Raw genomic sequence first — 11665 nt, forward strand, 5'->3', positions numbered from 1 at the left:
TTCGTTGCTTGGCATTTGTTGGATGGCTATCTCACTGCATGGCAATCATACCACATTTCCTATTTTTATGCTACATAAAATTAGCATATACCATTCAGTTTTCTTATACTGAGTGAGACGATTTTCATCATCATATTGGTAGACATGGGAATGTACAACTGTTTTTCTTAACAAACCTGTGAAGACCATCTATCAGAGCCAGGACTGAGCCCTATAAAACTGAGGAAAAAAATATTTAAGTATTTTATATTTTTAACTTTCATTTACATAACCATCGACCATATTGAAATTAATGATATCCCAAGCAGTTGAGAATTTCTGACAAGAATTTTTTTTTCAAGATTTGTATGGCTGGGACCAGGTTACACCAATAGAATCTTAAAGCTGTCCTCATCAACTTTCTACTGACATTGTTTGATCATGCGCCACGAGGATAGATGTCTTGATTGGGAAATCAAGAGAATATATTGACAAAAAATAATACAGAAGTGACAGTAATGGGACCATTAAAATATGTCAAGAATCATGGTACTTGACCGAATAAAATAGGTCACTTTAAAGGGACACATAACAATAAAGCATAAGCAAGATGAACCACCTTAAAATAACAGGAACGGCATCAGGTGTTCCGGAAGGGTAAACATTTTCTGCACCACCAGCGTCACCCGTCAATTTCCAGGGATAGTCTAGCAACAACAATACAGCTACTGACTTTAGTCACAAAGGAGGTACCATCAAAACAATTCATATTTGGTTTTGCGTTTGAATTTTTTTCATCATATTTAGAAAACAAGAATTATATCAAGATTCTTTTTTATCTTTAGTGACCTAAAGATTTTGTTGTATTGCTATTTGAGATACAAAATGAATAAGAATAAAGGTGAAAACCACAATCCACAACTACATTGTATATCATGAATGATTAAATATACAAATGAATTTTACGATTAAATTTCATGATAAATAGGACCATAAAGACATGATAAGAAAACAACCAGGACAATTGCAGATACTATCGTGAAATCATGATCGGTAGGTACGACTTAATGTTTCACAAATATAATTCATATGATTTAGCCGGTAAAGTATCATAATTTCGGAAGAACATTTTCATGTTAAACAAATGAGAATAAATTACTATGTTGTTTACTGAGCAGAAATGATAGAAATGAAGACAAAAAGGTAACGGTGCACTGGAAAGTAAGCGAAACATATTTTTATTAAAAGGTTCTGTTAGGTAATATCGAAGAAATGTCAATATAACATAAAATTACAGACACATCATAGCTATAGAGGACAGATATATGAAAAATATGAATCTTTCACCACATGAGAGCTAAAAAATAAATATAGAAAAAGAACAGTACGAATAATACAAAAAGACAGATATCTAAATTAATATAGGTCCGTTCGAGTTGAAACTTGATGTCGTTTCAGGTTCATTTTGGCAACATTTGATTGTTTCGTTACCTCTTGTTGTCTACATTGGTGAGTTCACAGCATTTATACAATTTTGAATAAAGACAAAATAGAGACAAAAGACCATCATGACGAACGTCATTCTCCTCTTTTAGGAAGTTTATCCTATATATCACCAATGATCCTTGTAAACCTTTGTCAAGCATACCCCCTTGAGCAAAAAAGGATTTGCGTATACATGATAAATGCCGTTGAACAGAAAAAAACATTTGAAAGTTTAATTTTGAAACCTTTGAATAATTGTTGGATTATAGTTTTTTTTTAAATATTTTATGAGAGTACCTTGTCTAGGACATTGTTTGACATAATGTATCAAAGCCTTCAGGACACTTACCCTACCGGTGCACCTGGTTCGTGCACCCAGTTATTAGTGGAGTCCGAGTTGCTCATTTGCTTTTGTTACTTTGTATGCATGATTTTAGGTACTTTATGTTGTTTGTTGTCTATGTCGGTTTCCATGTCTGGCCTTTGTTCCTGTATTACATTATTTTGATTACCGCTATAACTTTGGTTCCCTTGATTACTCTTAATGTTCTATTGAAAATTATATACTTTATTCTTATTTAATGTTAAGCAGATAAAACTGGATTTATCAAAGATAATCCAGCGATCCTTTTGTACATTTGTAACTTCAATAACTAAAACTAATCTATAATTTGTTACTTTTTAAATAGGTATTTACAAAATTCAAAGTATAGGTTGTATTTTCTTATTTCATAAAAAAAATTTTTCTTTATGGAGGGGTATGATTCACGTGAACTAATTAGTCAAGCGTCGAATTTAATTCCATTTCATAGTTCTGGTCGATGTGTCTGGTTTGTGTTCCTTTTCATTGACGTTCTTAGCCTGGTTCACATGATTTCCGTCTCTAAATCATCGTATGCTCTCTCTGAGTTATTTCAGAATGTGGACAAACGTGTTTATCGTGTACCAGCGTTGACAACCCTAGTGACTGTTCAAGCCATGAAATATGTGCTGACGACGAGGTGCGGATTTTCTTTTTTCATAAATGAGCAAATGCTGCTTAATGACAAAAACAGTTTTACAACACATTGTCATATAGTGATACCGATATCAATACAAATCTAGCTAGACTACCATCACTCCAGGTAGAAATCTCAAATCTAGTTAGGCTACCATCACTCCAGGTAGAAATCTCAAATCAAGATAGGCACCATCACACCAGGTAGTAATCTCAAATCTAGCTAGGCTACCATCACTCCAGGGAGGAACCTTAAATCAAGCTAGGCTATCATTACTCCAGGTAGAAATCTCAAATCTAGCTAGGCTACCATCACACCAGGTAGAAATCTCAAATCTAGCTAGGCCACCCTCGATCACTCCAGGTAGAAATCTCAAATCTAGCTAGACTACCATCACACCAGGTAGAAATCTCAAATCAAGATATGCACCATCACTCCAGGTAGAAATCTCAAATCTAGTTAGGCTACCATCACACCAGGTAGAAATCTCAAATCTAGCTAGGCCACCCTCGATCACTCCAGGTAGAAATCTCAAATCTAGCTAGACTACCATCACACCAGGTAGAAATCTCAAATCAAGATATGCACCATCACTCCAGGTAGAAATCTCAAATCTAGTTAGGCTACCATCACTCCAGGTAGAAATCTCAAATCAAGCTAAGCTACCACCACACCAGGTAGTAATCTCAAATCTAGCTAGGCTATCATCACTCCAGGCAGGAACCTTAAATCAAGCTAGGCTACCATTACTCCAGGTAGAAATCTCAAATTTAGCGAGGCTACCATCACACAAGGTAGAAATCTCAAATTTAGCTAGGCTACCATCACACCAGGTAGAAATCTCAAATCAAGCTAGGTTACCATCACTCCAGGTAGAAATCTGCCTTCCATTCTATTATATTTTGCTCCATTTTAATACCCCATAATACATGTGTGAAATTTGAGACACACCGTCTTTCAAATTTGAATTGCCGTCAGTTACACAATCAACGATGACAAAATTATGACAATTAATTAAAAGAGAGTGTCCAAAAGATTTGTGTTACTAAAGTAGAAAATAATTGTGTTTGTATAATATAGAGCAGACATCTACCTAAAGTTACATTTTGTCGTCTAATGACAGCAGTATCCCTTCAAATTGTTATGTCTGCTTGATTATCACAGAATAAAAATTAAAGAGAAATCTGTGTAATCCTTTTATTATTTTTGTAAATTTTGTGTTTTTATTTTGTATGTTTCCAGGTGTGTTTTAAAATGCAATATAGAACTAACCCTGGATACACTATGTTTGACCTCGGATGTTCTAAATCACAGGTATACATCCAATATGATAAAGAGTGAAACACTTTTAAAAGCTGTTAAAAATAGACAAGGTATTTGAGTTTATTAAAAAAAGCAATTGTTTTATTGCGCGCAATATTAGAAAAGTGGGAACAATCCTGTTTTTTTTTCACTTAAGAGCAGAAGAAGAATAAGACTAAAAGATAAACAAATCTACTTTTATTGTTGACGAATAGTGGAATCTTCGGCAATATATTCTTAAAACATTACAAAATGTGTATATTCGTGTTTCTCATTTGAAAATTCATTTATGAAGAACGCTGATTCGTCAAATAGAATAAATGTTGTTTTTTCTCAGTTGTCAAAGCTGTATGACTGATAATGGGATTTAATATATATGTTAGATATGTAAAGGTTTTATTATAAAAAGAACATTCTGAAATACAAATACAATATTTCTTTAATCGTCGATCAACCAAAAAGATGTTCTTTCAGTTTTGTCAACACTCAATCGGAACGATATTTGGAAGGCGTTCAGATAGTCGTCACATTATCTGTGAGTCATGCTGTAACAACACTAAACTGTGTAATCAAGATGTCATGTGCAACTCCATGCAACATATACCAAATGGTAAGTTATTAAATAGTTGATATTAAGTAGCTGTCTTTGTAAGAATCATGCAAAATCTGACAAATGTGATACACCCGAAAAAAGGCTTCATATATTTATTTTTGTAATTAAGTTGTTTTATGGGTCTATACCATGAAATGTGTAATTATTCATTCAATTCTGCCTGCTCTTAGGAGATAATAAACATTGAAAATCCAATAGATTCTATTGTATTTGAGTGTCATTTACAGAGTTATCTCCCTTACTTTCGAATTCTACAGTGCATTCTATACAATTTTAATCTCCAATGAGCACGGGTTATATGAAAAACCAAATGTTAATTTCTGTTTACTAAAGCATTTTAAGCAAAATATCAAAAATGAAAGTATGTAGGCTTTCCAACCATGTATCACATTTTTCATGATTCTTAGCTGGAGTGCTACTTAAGTGTTCATTTGATTTTCTTAAGTTCGAATTTGCAGTTGGTGTCTTTTTTCTTGACCAGCAATATTGGACCCTGACGTTTGCCGGCCGAAGGTCATGTGAGCTATTGCTATCACTTGGTGTCCGTCGTCGCCGTCGTTAACAATTTTTCAAAAATCTTTTCATCTGACACTTCCTGACCAATTTGAACTAAACTTTGTATGAATGTTCCTTGGGTTATCCTGCATAAAACTGATGTAGAGATATTGATCCGGCAAAGAAACTAGGCCGCTTTTACAAAAAAGAAATAGAATGTAGGGGTCAGACAGTAGTTTTGTGCATACATGTATATCTCCAAAACTGTTAGGTTTAACTAAATTCTTTCCACTGCTAAAATTATCCTTATGATAAGGCCAAAACATCTGCAGGGATTAAAGTTGTCAGACATCTCCTTGTTAGACTTATTGCCCTTGAAAATTATTATTTTGAAAGAGTAATCAAGGGAACCAAGATTATAACGGTAATCAAAAGAATGTAATTCAGGGACAAAGACCAGACATGGAAAACATACAAAGTAACAAAAGCAAATGAGCAACTCGGACTCCACTAAAAATTGGGAGCATAGACCAGGTAGGGTAAGGGCCCTCTGCTTTTCTAGAAAGACCCGCCGAGATGCTCATAAAAAGTCAAGTCCGGGGTAGACAAACGAGAAAAGGAAAACTATGACCCGTTGAATAAATCAGTTTTCATGGTGCAGATGGATACACAATAACGATCCACGAGTTCATGATGACGACCATAAAACTTCTGTAGTGATGACTTCAATCTTGTAGCAACATAACCCTGTTCCAGAAGCCTTTTTGTTAGAGTTCTAGCGCGATACAAAAAGTCTGCGTAGTTTCGGCAAGCTCTGGCATAGCGTATGAGTTGTGATATGAATACTCCATACGCAGGTACCGAAGGAATGTTGCCACAGATGAAAGGAAAGTTGACAATTCTGAATGAAAAGTCGTCACGTTTGTCGTAAAGTTTGGTCAATAGTTTTCCAAAATATGATGGATAGAAAAAAACTTTCAGTTGAAGAAATTATCCTTATAATATATTCTATCAACGTCGTATTGAGTCAAAATTGTTGGACAACTCCTTGTTTAATTCATTGCACTTGAAAGGCATAATTTGATTTGATCGATTCAGACTCCTGGGAACATCTTGTTTCGTTTTGTCACGTTGTGTCTGTTTATATTCCCCCATAGACTACATTTTATTTTTGTTTTTATTTAATGTTTTGTTTTACCCTTTTAAGTGGCTACATTTTTACTTATTTGTCATTCATGAAAAGTATGTGTACTCACTCAAGTCTAAAAAATAAAAGGATAAAATGAAAAGTATGTGTACTCACTCAAGTCTAAAAAAGGATAAAATGAAAAGTATGTGTACTCACTCAAGTCTAAAATAGGATAAAATGAAAAATATGTGTACTCTCTCAAGTCTAAAAAGGATAAAATGTATATTGCAAGTTACTTCCAAGCTGCTGCAATATATATACTATAGAACACGTTTGTGACATGGAAAACAACTATAGTCCTGCTATTAACAGCTAGGAAAAATTATTTCTTGAACAGAATAAGAAAATCCTTTTGTTGAATGTTACTTGCAACAAGCACTATCATAATTATTATTTTCAGTAAGTCTGTTGTTTCATATCGTTATGTTTTTTACTTTAGTAACGAACTTTGACCTTCCGAGAGATTGTTCTGAACTTAGACCTGAAGTCAAGACGAGTGATGTATATAATATCTATCCTTTCGGAACACCTTTGACTATTCCTGTATTTTGTGATCCCAAGACAGAAAGTACAATCTGGACGGTAGAATTATTATCTACTAATAAATTAAGTCACAAGACTAAGACTTTTGGGTGAAAATAAAATAAAAAACAAATATTAATATTTGATATTGTAGAGTATGAAGTTAACGTGGAGTAATTTTGTAATATTTCAATGTGTGATTTGTTACTTGCTTATTACATTTTTGTTGCGATTTAGTTATTTGTGTTTGCTTGCAAGACTTTCCGTTAGTAAAATGTAATTTAAGATACCGATCCCGTGCAAACGAAGTCATGAATTAAAATTTGATTCGTGGCTACACCAACAGCTTATTGGTTCGTTCTAACCAACGAATATATTTCTTATATAACCAGTAAAAATATGTACTTCACAGATGGATCAACATGAACTTCTATAATGTTTTGGGTGTTTTTCTAGATGTATTAGGTATATTTGATGCAAAAAGATTAAACTGAGGAAAATGATGTGCCACCCATTGACTTATTCGTACACAGAATGGTACTTAATTCCTTTCAGAATCCCGGTTCCTTTGATTTCCCATTAAAGGGTAATTAAAAGAACCAATATTAAGAGTCTTAAGGGGAGCCTCCTTTTAAAAGTGTTCTCAATGACACCCACCTAACCACTTATGTACTAACTTCGAGGTGGGTGGCTGGGACCAGGGTCCATTAGTTCATCTTGGGACTGGGATGAGATTTTAGGCCTACTTAAGACTCTCGATTCCAAGAATATTGGGAATTTCCATATCTTCCTCTGTCGTCGAAGAAATTTGAAAAAGGTACCCCCCCTTTACCACTTATGTACCAACTTTGAGGTTGATTTCAAAATGATGTAATCCAGGGATAAAGACCGGACATGGAAAACAGACACAAACAACAAAGAATATAAAATCACCAAAACAGAACAATACATACAATGTAACAAAAGTAAATAAGCAACTCGGACTCCACTAAAAACTAAAGCATTATATATCTATGATTCTTTGTGATTTGGTCGTTTTGTCCACTTCTTAGTCAGTGTATTAATGTGATACGAGAAAGTGATACAAAAAACCTCGCCTTTACCATTGATTGTATTGTGAATGTGTCACATTGTTTTTTGTCTCTGGATTACATTCTTTTGATTACCGCTATAACCCAGGTTCCCTCGATTATTCTTTGTCTTTAATAGGTGGTTCGTCAGGGTGTGTAGTAACTAGCAACGATTACGTCCGGTGAAAGAGGAAAACAATCTTTGACAGTTCGAGATATTTTTGGAATTTTTAAAATAAGACACACTTCCCTACAGGAAGATTCTGTATTATATAAAACAATAAAAATGCGACAGGATAAAGTGAACTAATTTGATTTTGTCCAGATCATTCAGAGACGATACAACGGTTCAGAAAACTTCTTTCGAGATTGGAACAGTTACAAAGAAGGTTTTGGTAGTCCTTATGGAGAATACTGGTTAGGTAAAATGAAGAAGCTTCAAAATATCAGATAATAGGGAAGGAATGATGCCCTTTATATTTCCGTTCTGTTGGAAATAGCATACGTAGTTCAGAAGTAATTGGTCAAACTTTTATCGCAGGCGTAGAAATGGTGCTTCAGAAAGTCTCGCATGTACTATTTGCTCAAGACAGTAATAATTGTCCGTAATAATATACCTTTATTGCATCATCAACCTTTTTTTTTCATTGTTAAGTACTCTGCCGCTCACTGACGATGCCTGATATCATATGAACTGATTGTTGCCATTAGAATTGAAATACCCGAGAGACTGTCTTTCAAACGGAAAGACTTTTTACAAATTGATTTAATGGTCCCTATAAACCCTGCTTGGTACTTTTACTTGAGACTCCACCTCAAACTTTTACTAAAGGCCCTGCCTGATACATTTGCTATATGACTTTCCCGGGATACTTTAACTGTAGACACATAACATTGTATTTAATATATTATTCAGGTAACGATATCATTCATCAGATAACATCGAGTGGTAATCACAAACTACGTGTAAATATGGATGATTTTGACGGAAACCATCGTTACGCTGAGTATGACTCATTCTCCGTCAGTGACGAAAGAAACGGATACCGACTGCATGTGAATGGGTACACTGGAAACGTCGGTGGTAAGTAACAACATATGTAAACAAGGAAAATATTTTATATCTTAATCGATTAATATAGTCTTCTTAAAAATGTGGACATTTTTTATGAAAAGTTATATACTTTACTATTATTATCATTTTGACGAATATATGATTAAGTGTTCTTTAAGTACAAAAAAGATAAACAATAAGGTGTTTCTAATTTAGTGGAAAGGAAATCATGAGAACCAGTTTTCGAATGATTATAGAAAAAGAGAACATTATCCAAGGGTAAGGACCACGCACAACAAAGAACACAAATAATGCGCACAGAAAGAAATGTAAATAATCAACCAGGACTCCGCAAAGAAAAAAAAAACAGGAGCATGGAAAGATGCGCTGGTAATGTAAGCGTGAAATCATATATCAATACATTTTGGCAGCCTCTCTCTACTGGGTATTGAAAAGGCCATTAAAAAAGGGAAAGAGAAGAGAATTCTCAACTTTTTTTCGGTATTAAAGCAAAACTGCTATTGCCTGAAAGTAGAGCAGGAACATAAACAGTCTGCTTACCTGTATTATCTTTTATCATACTTTTATTAAAGGAGACATTTTCAATGGCCACAGTGGAATGAAGTTTTCAACATACGATCGTGACAACGATTTGTCTAAAAGCATGGATTGTGCAACATATTACAAAGGAGCATGGTGGTATAATGATTGCCACGTCTCTAACCTAAATGGACAATATTTAGCTGGGCATCATGACTCTTTCGCCGATGGGATAGATCTCTCGATCTGGCACGGTTATTACTATTCACTCAGATCTGTCACAATGATGATAGCACATAATAATAATAAATGAACGATGATGAATTCTCTTTGTTTGGCGACACAAACTTTTTTTTTGCCATACTCTCATAGCCGCAAGTTTAAATATCTGTAGCTTGAATGCTTAGTGGCTAATAGCGACTTTAGATATCCTATATTGATGTTTATGCCTTGAAGGGGATAAACGTGGATCATTCTCACCCAGACTTCCTTATGGATGCTAACTGTGCTCTTTTTATATCTTATTTGTTTCCCTACTGTATAGGCTTAGTTCAAGACTAAACTCTTTCAAGAGTCTCCTTAACATGATCAGTTGCATAATTTGAATAATACGTTTTGAATTTTGATTATATTTTGGCCGTTAGTAATCCATGCTTGTTCAACATACGTGGCTTAACCAAGTCTAACAATAATAGTACTCCTTTTCGTGACTTAGATATTACACTAGAAAAGGGCAGCCTACATACTGAAATTTAGGACAAAAGAGATAATTTCGATTTTACTATTGTTAATTTTCCATTCCTAGATGGTGATATTCCTGAACCCTCCTCCTAAGGTTTTCACATTTCCCAACTAGACTATTTACTTGGTTTAGCAATAAATATTCAAATTAAAATGAACGCAATAGATTCCTCACAAAAGCGGTATCGATATCATAAACTTCTAGAACATTTAATAAATCTTTCAACGTTACAAAACTTTGATGCAAACATAATGACACTTGCAGGTAAAAAATTATATTGCTTTCCTAGTTGAAATGGAAATACAGTCTATGAAACACATTCTTAAAAAAACTACAGATTTATCAACTGTCCTTAAAAGATTTATTTCCAAAGGATAGGTTTTTCAATTTTTTGTCTATTCTAGAATCTTGGTTTCCTTGATTACTAGTACTCTGAACCTCTATTCGACCCTTAATCGCATCCCTTCTATCACATTTCGTCAGTTTGAATACAGCAATACATCAAATCTTGCTTTTTAAGTACTTGATATTACTACTCCAAATCCTGTCCACTAGAATTGTAGTGACTGATGATTTGTAATGCTGATATTTTTTATGGTATCGCCATTCTTTTATATGTTCCTGAGCTAAGTGTCAGTAACTTCAAGCATACTATAGCGGATACCTCAATTTGTCTATATGGTGTATGTTTTGTTTTACATTGAGAGAATGGGATGTGTAACTGAGTGAATTTTATGGTGTTATTTTTTTTTAATATTTGTTCTGTTCTTGTCGTGTCAGTTTATTTTTTACCTTGCATTATTGGGGGATGGTTAAGGCATTATAAAAAGATAACGCCTTCAATTCAATATTGTACGCCCCTGTTCTCGGTCAGAAGATGTTTGTCGTTACTGTATATTTGTGTCGTTATATATTACTTTTAGTGTCATTAAGAAGAATTGTCTTTGTTCTGTGAATTTTACTTTTGTTGTCGTGGCCTTCCAAAGCTGACTTAGATGAAAATCTATTGGTGATCTCTGAAAGTGTTAAGTAGCACTCCAGCTAAGAATCATGCAAAATGTGATTCATGGGTAAAAAGCCTACATATTTTTATTTTTGATATTTTGTTTGAAATAGTAAACAGAAAGTAACATGTGGTTTTTCATATAACCCATGCTCATAGGAGATAAAAATTATATAGAATGCACTGTATATTTCAAAATTAAGGGAGATAACTGTAAATGACACTCAAATACAATAGAATCCATTGGATTTTCAATGTGGATTATCCCCTAAGAGCAGGCAGACATGAATGAATAATTACACATTTCATGGTATAGACCCATAAAGCAACTAAAAATAAAAATATGTAGCCTTTTTGGGGTGTATTACATTTGTCAAATTTTGCATGATTCTTACAAAGACAGCTACTTAACTATTTTTTAGTTAAGTTATACGTTGATGCATCTGTTGCCTTTCACCATATCTGTTATTTGTCCCTACTTTAAATTTATTTTGACGTGTAATCGTTTTTTTTTTTACCAGGCTTAAAGGTGTTTTTAAACTTGTTGAAAACCTTTTGGTGATTTATGTAACTATTTACTGTTTTTAAAGGTTATAGACTGCTGAAAACCTATTAATAATCAACAATTGTATTTAAGGCGCGCGCGATTTGAGGTTATTTTTAATACACTGAA

The 11665-nt window shown here is 33.9% G+C and overlaps 1 protein-coding gene across 4 annotated transcripts; it reads left to right on the top strand.

The window, feature by feature from the left end:
• The first annotated feature begins 956 nt into the window (after positions 1-956).
• On the top strand, positions 957-9576 carry LOC148600678 (microfibril-associated glycoprotein 4-like). Of its 4 annotated transcripts, XM_088556012.1 has the most exons (9): positions 957-1032; positions 1438-1488; positions 2383-2465; positions 3705-3776; positions 4239-4374; positions 6501-6643; positions 7979-8075; positions 8570-8737; positions 9301-9576. In XM_088556012.1, exons 1-9 carry the CDS (start codon positions 1026-1028, stop codon positions 9558-9560), a joined length of 1017 nt encoding a protein of 338 aa, XP_088412138.1. In that variant the 5' UTR covers positions 957-1025; the 3' UTR covers positions 9561-9576. The 4 variants fall into 4 exon arrangements, with proteins under 4 accessions (XP_088412138.1, XP_088412141.1, XP_088412139.1 ...); XM_088556013.1 differs by lacking the exon at positions 1438-1488 and having other exon boundaries at positions 990-1032; XM_088556014.1 differs by lacking the exon at positions 2383-2465 and having other exon boundaries at positions 1018-1032.
• Positions 9577-11665: the final 2089 nt, after the last annotated feature.

Source organism: Perna viridis, chromosome 12 (assembly GCF_037379345.1).
Source record: "Perna viridis isolate PV_CMFRI_1.1 ecotype Kerala chromosome 12, ASM3737934v1, whole genome shotgun sequence".
Taxonomy (NCBI): Eukaryota; Metazoa; Mollusca; class Bivalvia; order Mytilida; family Mytilidae; genus Perna; species Perna viridis.